The sequence below is a fragment of the Anolis carolinensis genome, unplaced genomic scaffold (genome assembly GCF_035594765.1).
Source record: "Anolis carolinensis isolate JA03-04 unplaced genomic scaffold, rAnoCar3.1.pri scaffold_11, whole genome shotgun sequence".
NCBI classification, from domain to species: domain Eukaryota; kingdom Metazoa; phylum Chordata; class Lepidosauria; order Squamata; family Dactyloidae; genus Anolis; species Anolis carolinensis.
In genome coordinates this window covers 1,639,481-1,651,814 of record NW_026943822.1, presented here as the reverse complement: position 1 = coordinate 1,651,814, position 12,334 = coordinate 1,639,481, and the positions used below count along the sequence as shown (strand labels likewise).

Below are 12,334 nucleotides of genomic sequence, written 5' to 3'. Positions count from 1 at the left end.
AGGGTTGCCAGTGGCCCTCAGACTGTGCTTAACATAACGGCTGCTTTGCCAGATGACAGGGATTTTGGGGAAAGGGGTACATTGTTTTCAGTTTACTTATTTATTTATTTATTATTTACAACATTTATACCCCGCCCTTCTCACCCGAGGGGACTCCGGGCAGCTTACAAAAATTGGCAAAATTTAATGCCCAAAATGCAATCATAAAAACAAAACAATATAAACAAATCCATTCATAACATTGTTAAAACACATTATAAAAACCTTAAAAACATATATATAATTAATTCCATTCGTCCGAGATCCTCATGCTTCATCCTTAAATCAGGCCATGTTAACTTTGTCATACTTGGGCCAAACTGTCAAACTATCTTTAAAGAAGGAGAACTACCTGCCGCATCCGTCGCCACAATGTCGACCCCATGGAGGAGAATGGCATTCAAGCAGTCAAGGTTTCCTTTGGAGGCAACGACGTGGAATCTGGAGCAAAGGGAAATAAGGTTATCGGATGCACTTGGTCCCAAGACCAACTGAATGGGCATTAGTCCCGTCACCATTCCTACGCGGGTTTGAGGCGACACAGGGTTGCAGCCAACAACAACAACAACAAAACTTTATTTATATACCGCTCTATCTCTGATAAGGACTCAAGAGAGGTTTGCACATCATAAAAACATTATATACATATACATAATACGAAACACAAGAAACCAATATAACAGCAATTAAGAAACATGTTTACAATTCCAACATTTTAAAACAATATAATACCCAGTAAGAGCAATTGCAGATCGCTCCACTGAGTGGTTCTACAACGAATGGGTGTAATATATAAAATATGTAAAACAGGCAAGATGGCAGTATGGCCCGAACAGCCAAGAATATTCTGGGAAGAGAAATAAAACTGGGAGGGATAGTAGTGTGTGTGTGTGTGTGTGTGTGTGTGTACATAAACACACACCTGTGGAATGGCCAGGATGGGAGAAAGAGACGGTATTGAAAAATACCAGAATCGAGACAGTATCGAATGAATACCACCCAGACCCAGTAGGTCTCTAAGCTACAAGCAATCAAGGGCCAACCACAGATGCAGGCGAAATGCCAGGAGAAAATGCTGCTAGAACACAACCATTCAGCATGGAAACCACACAAAACTCCAAAGATGTGATCCTTTTTTTTTTCTCCTTCTTTCTAGAAAACAATCCATGACACAAACCACACACGCAGCCCAGATTTCCACTGGAGCTGAGAAAACCTGGCACAGACCACCCAATTCTTTGCTTTCCAATCGGCTCAATGAGATCCATTCAGGTCAGCTCCACCCTGCCACTCAGGCACAAGCTGAGAAACACAAAATAAACCCTCCTCAGTTGATGCTGCAAAGGATCCTTTGGCTTAAATGGGAGGAACAGATGTCGAGCGCTGCACACACAGGAGCCAGGTTGGATTCTAATTGATCATAAAAGCATAAGCCACTGTGATAATTGTGTGCAAAGGGACTTCAAGACATGGCTTCCATACAGATATGAAGCAACTATTTATCAAGCTGGCTTGTTTGGTGCAAATGTGAGATGTTCTTCTGCAAACGTAAGAGTGCATCATTTTTTATTTCACTAACATATTCACATGGCTCCTTCCTAAGGCTCAAAGAAGCCTTCTCAAGAAGTATACATTAAAAGCACTGGGACAGAGGTCTTAGCAACCCCCTGGAAAGATACCACAATGTAACAAAATTTGAAACAAAATCTGCTCCTGGTTTGAAAGTGTTATTTCCTGTTTAATTGTGCAGTCCTTACTTTGAAAGTAGAGTAGAGTCTCACTTATCCAAGCTAAACGGGCCGGCAGAAGCTTGGATAAGCGAATATCTTGGATAATAAGGAGTGATTAAGGAAAAGCCTATTAAACATCAAATTAGGTTATGATTTTACAAATTAAGCACCAAAACATCATGTTATACAACAAATTTGACAGAAAAAGTAGTTCAATACGCAGTAATGTTATGTTGTAATTACTGTATTTACGAATTTAGCACCAAAATATCACGATATATTAAAAACATTGACTACAAAAATGGCTTGGATAATCCAGAAGTTTGGATAAGCGAGGCTTGGATAAGTGAGACTCTACTGTAGCTGTTCTACTCCAAAAACGTCATTTTTGTGGCTGCCACAAACTAGGTAGAATTACTTGAGATTCAATGAGATATTCATTGAAAAACTATTGTAAAATGTGCTGCAGGAAGTCCTACAAAAACAAAGTTTTTGCAGTTTAATAAACTTTTTTCATGTTTTTTTAATGATAGAACCAATTAGGAAATGACATTTATAACCCAGGAACAAAAATCATGTTACGTAGTGTAATGATCTAGGGCAGGGATCCCCAAACTAAGGCCCGGGGGCCGGATGCGGCCCTTCAAGGTCATTTACCTGGCCCCCACCCTCAGTTTTAGACTTCGCCTCGCCCAAAGTCTAAAATGACTTGAAGGCACACAATACCAACAATCCTACTTAACTTGACTATCTCATTGGCCAGAAGCAGGAACACACTTCCCATTGAAATCCTGATAGGTTTATGTTGGTTAAAATTGTTTTTATTTTTAAATATTGTATTGTTCTTTTATTTACTAATATTCTGCTATGGTAATAATTGAATATATTGTGTATACATATAATATTGATACTAATATAATGTAATGCAATATAATACTAATAATTATACAATATAATAATATTAATTATACATTATATATTAAACTAGCTGTGCCCGGCCACGCGTTGCTGTGGCAAAGTGGTGGTGGTATTGGTTAAAAATTGTTGTGTAATTTTTATTTGACGTTATTTGCATTTTTTAATTAATTTTATTGTAAGTTATCTTTTTATTTATTATATTTTATTATTTTCTTGTATTATTTTTAGTTATTTTCTGTTATTATAGTATTTTATTGTATTAATTTTTTAGTGTTTTTCATTATTTTTTATTGGGTTGCTAGGAGACCAAGTTGGAGGAGCTTAGCCTTCTAACTGGCAGCAATTGGATAAAAGCAATTATTCCTCTCCCTCTAATTAGGACTTTATTTTTCTTTTCTTTTTGTTGTATCAACCTAGAGGCGTGGATGATGGGTTGTGTTGTCAAATTTCGAGGTTGGGGGGCCTGTAGTTTTGTTGTTTTGTGGGTCGCCATGATGCCATCACTCTTTTATATATATAGATGTAATATTACTAATATTATGGTAGTGGTATATGATAATATAGTAATATATAATGCTAATATTGTGCTATGCCAATAATATAATATATTGTATGTACATACAACTTGTAAGCCGCTCTGAGTCCCCTTCGGGGTGAGAGAGGGTGGGGTATAAATGTAGTAAATAAATAAATAAATAGTTGTTTTGGGTTTTGTTTTTTTTTTTTTGCACTACAAATAAGACATGTGCAGTGTGCATAGGAATTTGTTTGTATTTTTTTTAAAAAATGATAATTCGGCCCCTCAACAGCCTGAGGGACCATGAACCAGCCCTCCACTGTAAAAGTTTGAGGACCCCTGATCTAGGGCAAGAGACCAGCCACGTCTCTAAAGCCAGAGGAACTGGGGACAAGTGCTCCTCCTTTGCCTGCAAAGCCCTGCGTGTACTCACGCTGATCGGCCTTCCACATTGAGCTTGGTGGGGTTCACTCCTTTCTTTGCGAGGACGGACGAGATCTTCTCCACGTCGCCCCTTTCCGCCGCTTTCATCAACCGGTCATCATATTTGTTCCAGTCGGCAGTCAACTGTGGGGAGAAGGCAAGGGAAGCGTGTTTAGTCTCCTGCGATGGACTGATTCCAACAGCATGCAGGGAGATGCAGCGACGCTCCTCTCAGCTGTATATACCTGGCAGAGGCGAGGTCGGGCATGGGCAAACTTCGGCCCTCCAGGAGTTGAAGTTCCAAACACCTGGAGGGCCGAAGTTTGTGCATGCCTGCTATAAATAAATACAAACACCTGACTTACAAATGACTCATGGTTAAGAATGGGGCTGAGACAAGAAGTGAGAGAAATCTACTTCTAGGAAGGGAAAATCTCTTCTTATCATGGGGAAACGGGGTCTCCACTGAAGCTTTATCTCCAATCCTTGTCTCCACAACAAGTCAAATTTTCCAAAATTATCACAGGGATAGAAAGTGAGGGGAGATCTTCTGAACAGGGGCACAGGCAGCAAAGGAAACTCCACATGGGTGTTCACCCTTCATACAACTTTGCTATACAAAGCTAAAGCATATATATTTCTTGCTGGTGTTAACACTTATAAAATGTACATGTTCTGACTTACAAACAAATTCAGCTTAAGAACAAACATACAGAACCTCTCTTGTTCGTAAGTTGAGGACTACCTGTATCTTGCTCAAAAACACAACCTATTAGTTGACCTGATACGCTTCATTTTCTCACTGAAAACAAAATCAACGCCACCCATCCTTTTCCGTATGTCCTGTATTGGGGAAAGCACTGCATTAATGTGATTGTGATATCTAAACCAGTTAGCATTAGATAGCACAAAGTCATTTTAAAAGCCAGCAGCACTCTTTTATCTGCCTGGCAACGCCTCTTTGAGACGCAGGAGGTCTCCAGTTAACGGTCAGTTTCGATTCAATGGATCTCAGGGTGGAGCTGATGGGAACAAGAACCAGAGCAGATAACAACAGGACAGGTGAAGCAACAGATGAAGCAACAGTGCGGCTGTAATTCCTGAAACAATGCTAAAATTGCCTTCTCTCCTTCAAGTTTTGCTAAAGTAGAAGCAGCCTGTGGTATCTTCCCTCCTGCCTGTTTCCAGAGGATCAGGGTCAAAGCGCCACAGCATTCCTTCCGGATTTGTGCTGAATCCGCCTCATTTTCTCCCTGAGAACGGATCAAGGTTCTTCTCCACCCTTTTTCCCTGCATATCTTCTTGGGGAGAGAAAAACACTGCCAGCAGTAGAGGAGTTTCAAGCATTCTTCCCTCCAGGTTTCAAAACAATCCTCCTCTTCTTCTCCTCCCACTAAAACACAGCCACTTTGGCTGCCACTACCCACGAATTGCCAGTTTTGCCATCAATGAATGAACAGCCATATAGAAATGTGTCCTTTCTGAAGCTCTTCTGCTTCTTAGCCCACTTTGTGTGTGATTGTTTCCCCGGAGACGCCTGCCTCTTTGAATCACAGGAGAAGCGACTTTGTCCACAAAGAAGGAATAAGACACAGTGCAGTTTCATGACAAATGCATCCACCCAAACAAGAGACGGAGCCACAGCATCATTCCTATAGTTTTCTTATAGCGGTTTTGCCATAATAAAAAGAGCAGAATACAATATCAGCAGATACTGTCCTGCTAGATGGAAGGCAACGGTGTCCCATTTGGATCTGTGCATCCGGCACCAAGGAAAGGCAGGGAATGCTAATCTTGTACATCAAGGCAAGGGTTTCGGTGACATCTTTCTCCAATCGAGAACTTTGAAACACCGAGTGCCTGCTTCCGCAGCACGTACCGACCAGGCTTTGATGCCACTCACTCCCTTGACAGTGAGGGACGGCTCCCAATGTGCCAGGACAGGTGGACAGAGCAATTAAAGCAACCTGCGGGAATGTTTAGAGCCTTTCCCCTCCCCGCAGCCAGATTTAAACACACAAGGAGACACAATCTCAAATGTGTCGACAGCTTGGAGATCCCGGGTCACTCACAGGTCTGAGTGTACTTTTGCATCTGATATTCAGATCACAGCATTTGCAATTGGTTTTGTTTGCTCAGTAAGTAAGCAAAATTTGCACAAAAGCTGTTGGCCACTGCCTTTGGTCTCTGTGGGAGTCGGGTGACATGAAGTTGCTTTCTTTCATATCTCAGCCTTGCAAGTCGATGTCTCCAGCATGATCCCCCCTTCCCTTGCAATACTCTCCATCAGGCAAAACAGCAAGTCTTGGATGGAAAAACCCCTTTGGATCCATCAGGCTCCTTACACCCTTCAGGACCAAACCTGAGCCTGAAAAAGAAAAACAAATGTGGGCTTTGGAATGCCTTTATGTTTCCACTAATGCAGGGGATGGAGGCATTCGCAAGGAACAGCCTCTAAGACTTAAAAGGTTACGTTTTCTCTAACCTGCCAGGGCTTTCCTAAGAAGTCCTTCTCTGGGCCATTCCTGGCAAGGCTCTGAAAGAGAAGGAGCTTTGAGGGAAAATGAGGCTCTTGGGGCCAGAAAGGGTCTGGGCTGCCAAGGAGGGAGAGCCAAGTTGTAGCTTATCCAATTCAAGCCTCCTCCCTTGATTTGAAAATGCAGCAGCTCCCAAGAACAAACCTTTTACAGGAAAAGTACCAGAATGGTTCTGCCATGTCCCTTCCCTATTTTACACTGACACAGAAAAGCAATGAAACAATATCTCCTTTCAGGAAGAAATCCCACAGAATAGGAAACCGTGGGCTGGCCTTGGTTGAGACGCTCAGATTACAATAAAAAGTTATTTCCAGTTAAGCCCATTATTGCCCCGACTCTCCATCGTGTCAACTAACCAGCCATCTATGACGCAAAGTAGCTACAAATTAAAAGAAATGCCTGAAGAGGTGTTAACAGAAGCAGGGAAATAATGTAGTTCAAGCTACATGGAATCAAACAGTTGGAAGAGACTCCAAGGGCCATGCAGTCCAACCCCGCAGTGCAGGAAGACAACACAAGATATCCTGACAAACAACCATCCAGCCTCTGTTAAAAATACACCAGAAAAGGAGATTCCACCGGACTCCCAGGCAGCATATTCTACTTTCAAAGAGGTTCTTCCTAATATTTAGGAGGAATCTGCTATTTGAATCCATGGCTTCGTTGTGCCTAAATCTCTGGAGCAGTAGAAAACAAGCTTGCCCTCTTCTCCTCAATGGGACATCCTTCCGGATATCGAAACACGGCTCTCGCGTCCTCTTTTCCCAACCTTCACATCAGCAAGTATGGCACAGGACTGGGAGGCATGGGTTTGAGGGTTCATGTGTCTCTGCCATCCCACATGGGATACCTACCGCATGTTTAAGGGCACAGGAGAAGAGGCAACTCATTCTAGATTCCCCGGGTCCTTGCAGCCGAGAGCAAACGCTGTTCCGGGCATTCGGCTATGAGGCGGGAGGCAGCTGGGGATATGCCCTCGGTCCTTGGCGGACTCGCTGGGTTCTCGCATTCATCCTGGCCGTCCCACTCTTAGCTGGGGTCTCCGGTCATGCTTTCTCCATCTTCAGGGTCATCTTCAGACTTCATAATGCTCAGGAGGCCAAGCAGCGGAGTCTGGGGCCAGCCCCAGCCCGACCCAAGTGTCCCTCCCAGTTGGCCGGTGGTGCCAACGGCTCCAGCTGCCCTCGTTGGACACTAGGAAAGGAAACCCTGCATCAACACGGCTTTTGTTTTCTTTGCTTCCTTGCTGGGGCACCAACTACCGCCTCAGCGACTCAGACGTGGTAAATATCCCCCTGGCTCTGAAATATCCTGTAAACAATATGCAGACAGTCTCACACTAGTCCGGAGCTATTTTTTGATTCGCCCGGTACTTGATAGCCAAGCGTCCGAAAGAAATAGCTCAGGATACATTCAGGGCATGCTCAAAGGGTGAGTAATACATTGGGGTTGCTGTCGGCTGCAAGAGCGAGCCCCCGGATCCCGTCGCCAGCGGGTAACACACCGCCCCGCTGCAACAATCACAACCAAATGCGCTACAGCCTATTAGCTCTGAATTGACACTTTCCCCTAAGCCACTGTGAAATTGGGCATTGTGGACACTGATGCAACAGAAAAAGATAGATATATAATATACACACACTGCCATGAACTAGCCCCCGCAGTCACTTATCATCTGACCACAGCAAACGACGTTCTGGCGCAGAAGCAACGGCAGCACAAGGAATGCCAGAGTCTATTTTGACAAAAGCATCTGATGTTAAATTAGAAGACATGCATGTCAATAAAAAAGAAATATTACAAGCCAGAACCCCATCCCAAAAAGCAAATAGGTTTCGGCTTACCTTCGCTGCCAGCCTGTCTCCTCGGGTGCCAGACAAGAGGCCCCTCAGAGACCGGTCAAGGCATGAAATGGAAAAGGGGACCATGACCAAGGGTCTGCTTGGATCATGACACTGAATGTGTCCTTCCAAACTACAGCCCACAAAATAAATGGTTCGTTCTGGATGCTGAAGCATCAAACAGGGTCAGGGAGTCCAAGTACAGTTTCCTTGAATGTCCATTCTAGTAAGATTCAAAAGGGCTTCCATCCCTCTGATGAGACCTGAGGTTGCTTGGGCAAGGAGTGTTGTTGGACTCAACACTTCAATCCCACCCAGCAGGACCACAATATGTTTAGAAATGCATGCAATGCTATCCTAACTAAGGTCATGGGTTCTGCCTGGCTAGCCCTTCATTGGGCTTCTCTGAATTGCTCTCCAAGCCTTACTTCTCATATCGTAGGGAGACCAAGATGCTTATTGATAAATCTATTGTCCTTCCAGCTCTGTTGTACACCTATGAAATGTGGACCGTCTAAACGTCACTTCTGAAAGGGCTGCCTTTGAAAAATCTTGCAAATCTCTTGGGAAGAAAACAGGCGGACAAAGGTTAACACCTGGAAGAAGAAACAAAGGCCACCAGCATCAAAGCCATGATTCTCCATCATCAACTTCGTTGGACTAAAAGCCATCCAATCACCATCTCCCAAAGCAGTTACTTTACTCTCAGCTCAAGAACGGAAATCGCAATGTCGATGGACAGCAAAAGGGACTGAAAGATGGGCTTAAAGCTAACCTTTAAAAATGTGGAATAAACACCATGAACTGGGAAGCCCTGACCCTCAAGCACTGCAACTGGAGGTCAGCTGTGACCATCAGTGCTGTGGGTTTTGAAGAGGCACAAATGGAAGGCAAAAGCGAAAAATGTGCCAAGATGAAGAAGGTGCCGCAAGCCAACCCTTGTTGGGACCACCTTCCTTCTGGAAATGTATGTTCTCACTGCAAAAGAAAGCATGCAGATCTAGAATCAGAATAAGTCTCTAAAATCACTTACAGACCCACTGCCAAGACTCTTCACTTGGAAGAAAATCAGACTCATGGGCCACCAGTGATAGCCTATGACAACAGTATCCAAACACTGGAAGCATTCTCTCCTCAATTGAGTAGTTATGCTTTGCTTCAAAATCACTGGAGTCAAAGATGAATTTTTGGCTAGGAAGTCTAAGAGCAAGAGGTCCACTGTCCATCGCAGTGGAATTTGGGGTCTACTGTTCACACAGGAGACTTTCCACGATGAAGTGGGAAAGGGGTTGGTGGTCCTTTCCCACATATAAAGACACACCACACACCACTGTGCTGCTTTTTCCTCTTCTCCTTGCGTTCTAAAGGCACGCCCGTGTGCTAACATTGAGTTGAACTTTCTCTTAAAAACACGCAGCGCGCCAGGAAGTCAGCTGCAGGCCAATAGGCTTTTCACATGCAAGCAGCATTCCAGGGGTAAAAAGAAGAAAAATAAACCAGGACGCTTAGAAATTCCACACAAACTGGGCTGACTGCTGCGTGTGGTGCTATCACAGCCTGGACTTCTCCTATGAAGACGCTGAGCTCCAACAGAGTCCACAATGGACCTGCTCGTCCAAGCGAGTGTGACGCCTCTTAATTCTACTGCTGACATCAAGTCCTAATTGAACACTGCATCCCAAATCAATACATCAAAAAGTCTCAGCTGAAATTCCACCTAAATATTAGGAAGAACTTCCTGATAGAGAACGATCAATGGCCTTGGAGTTTCCACTTGCTCTGAAGGTTTTGAAACAGAGGCTGGATGTCTATCTGTTGGGAAGGTTTGGCAGAATGAGGTTGGATGGGATGGACCTCTGGATATTCTCTAATTTGTGGCACTTCATAAGGCCTTCGACAAAGTCCCCCACGACCTTCTGGCAAACAAACTAGTAAAATGTGGGCTAGACAAAACTACGGTTAGGTGGATCTGTAATTGGCTAAGCGAACGAACCCAAAGGGTGATTCTCACCAATGCGTCGTCTTCATCATGGAAAGAAGTGACAAGTGGAGTGCCATCAGCAGGGCTCCGTCCTGGGCCCGGTTCTGTTCAACATCTTTATGAACGACTTAGACGAAGGGTTAGAAGGCACGATCATCAAGTTTGCAGACGACACAAAACTGGGAGGGATAGCTAACACTCCAGAAGACAGGAGCAGAATTCAAAACGATCTTGACAGACTAGAGAGATGGGCCGTAACTAACAAAATGAAGTTCAACAGGGACAAATGCAGGATACTTCACTTTGGCAGAAAAAATGGAAATCAAAGATACAGAATGGGGGACGATGCCTGGCTTGACAGCAGTGTGTGCGAAAAAGACCTTGGAGTCGTCATGGACAACAAGTTAAACATGAGCCAACAATGTGATGCGGCAGCTAAAAAAGCCAACGGGATTCTGGCCTGCATCAATAGGGGAATAGCGTCTAGATCCAGGGAAGTCCTGCTCCCCCTTATTCTATTCTGCCTTGGTCGGACCACACCTGGAATACTGTGTGCAATTTTGGGCACCACAGTTGAAGGGAGATGTTGACAAGCTGGAAAGCGTCCAGAGGAGGGCAACTAAAATGATCAAGGGTCTGGAGAACAAGCCCTATGAGGAGCGGCTTAAAGAGCTGGGCAAGTTTAGCCTGCAGAAGAGAAGGCTGAGAGGAGACATGATAGCCATGTACAAATACGTGAAGGGAAGTCCTAGGGAGGAGGGAGGGAGCTTGTTTTCTGCTGCCCTGCGGACTAGGACACGGAACAATGGCTTCAAACCACAGGGAAGGAGATTCCACCTGAACATCAGGAAGAACTTCCTCACTGTGAGAAGGGCTGTTCGACAGTGGAACTCTCTTCCCCGGACTGTGGTGGAGGCTCCTTCTTTGGAGGCTTTTAAGCAGAGACTGGATGGCCATCTGTCGGGGGTGCTTTAAATGCGATTTCCTGCTTCTTAGCAGGGGGTTGGACTGGATGGCCCATGAGGTCTCTTCCAACTCTACTATTCTATGATTCTATGATTCTATGATTCTACCTGGCTGTGAGGATACCAGGTGGTGCCCCTGCCACATACCCCATGCATGATGATGGAGGACTCTTACCGATCAGGGTCAAACAAGACAGGATGTTCTTGGATTACCAGAAGCAGCGGAAAGGGAGCACAGACAGCTGCCTCTGACAACCAGGAATGAGGGGCACCGGGTGATGCTACCCATATAAAGACTATTAATAGGTTCTCCTTCAGAGAGGTCTGGCATTTTGCTGTTCTTTGCTTACCCAAGGAGCAAACGCAGAACCCAGCACTGAACTGGTTCCGTTCTTTCCTCCCTTCCAACAGAACTCAAGGCCTGTCAAGTCATATCCTGATGGGACAGGACCAAAGGCTAACCATCTGTAACATCAACTCTCAAGCTCAAGAATAACAACAGCATCTTCTTTATGAAACTTTGAGCTAAAACACTTGCATTTTTTGCTTTCCAGGAAAGGTGCAATGTCCTTGCTTCGTCATAATATGGAGGGACAATCACTGCTTCATCTTTAGCGCAACAAAAGATTTAGAAAGAATCAATAGATTTCTGTTTTTCAATCAGAAAGCATTTTATTTCATTTCACCATATGCAATGACATGAAAGTTATTCTAGTCTATTCTATAATAATAATAATAATAATAATAATAATAATAATAATAATAATAATAATAATAAAAAAAACTTTATTTACACCCCGCCACTATCTCCCCAACGGGGACTCGGGGCGGCTTACATGGGGCCATGCCCAAAGCAATACAATATAAACAGCATATAAAAACAACACAATAAGCGATACAATAAATAATAATATCCAATTACAGTACAAATCAAGGAGACAATGAGAACAAGGGCGGTCCACATGAACATTAAGTTAAAACTCGGGGTGAGAGAAACATAAAACAAAACCATAGCGAACAGGGTCATAAGGAAGTGGTGTAGTCTAGAGGATAGATATTAGAGGGAGCAACGGAAAAGAAATATAAAATAGTTACTCTCCAAAAGCACTATTGCTCTATATAGCAATTGTGCCCAAGGAGAGGTCTTCCTTCACAGAAAGAGATGCGGGTCATTGTTTAATCACACAAAACCGGTGGTAGAGAGAAGACTTAAACATCCCCCGTTAAAAAAAAAATCCTTCTCTGAATAAGGGCACTGTTTTGTCACTAGATGAATTTCACTAAATATTATAAAAGCTCAACTATGATGTAACCAGCCAGGAAGAGAATCAACACACCTGCAATGGGGTGCAGGATGAAGTCAAATACCCAAACAACTACAAC

The 12,334-nt window shown here is 43.8% G+C and overlaps 1 protein-coding gene across 1 annotated transcript in view; it reads right to left on the bottom strand.

The window, feature by feature from the left end:
• uaca (uveal autoantigen with coiled-coil domains and ankyrin repeats) overlaps positions 1–12,334 on the bottom strand; it is a 60,028-nt gene that overhangs the window by 29,305 nt on the left and 18,389 nt on the right. Inside the window, exons 2-3 of the mRNA XM_062963155.1 lie at positions 3,638–3,771; positions 392–480 (exon numbers count right to left, since the gene is read on the bottom strand). Coding sequence (XP_062819225.1) covers positions 392–480; positions 3,638–3,771 — 223 coding nt within the window. The remainder of the gene's footprint in view (positions 1–391; positions 481–3,637; positions 3,772–12,334) is intronic.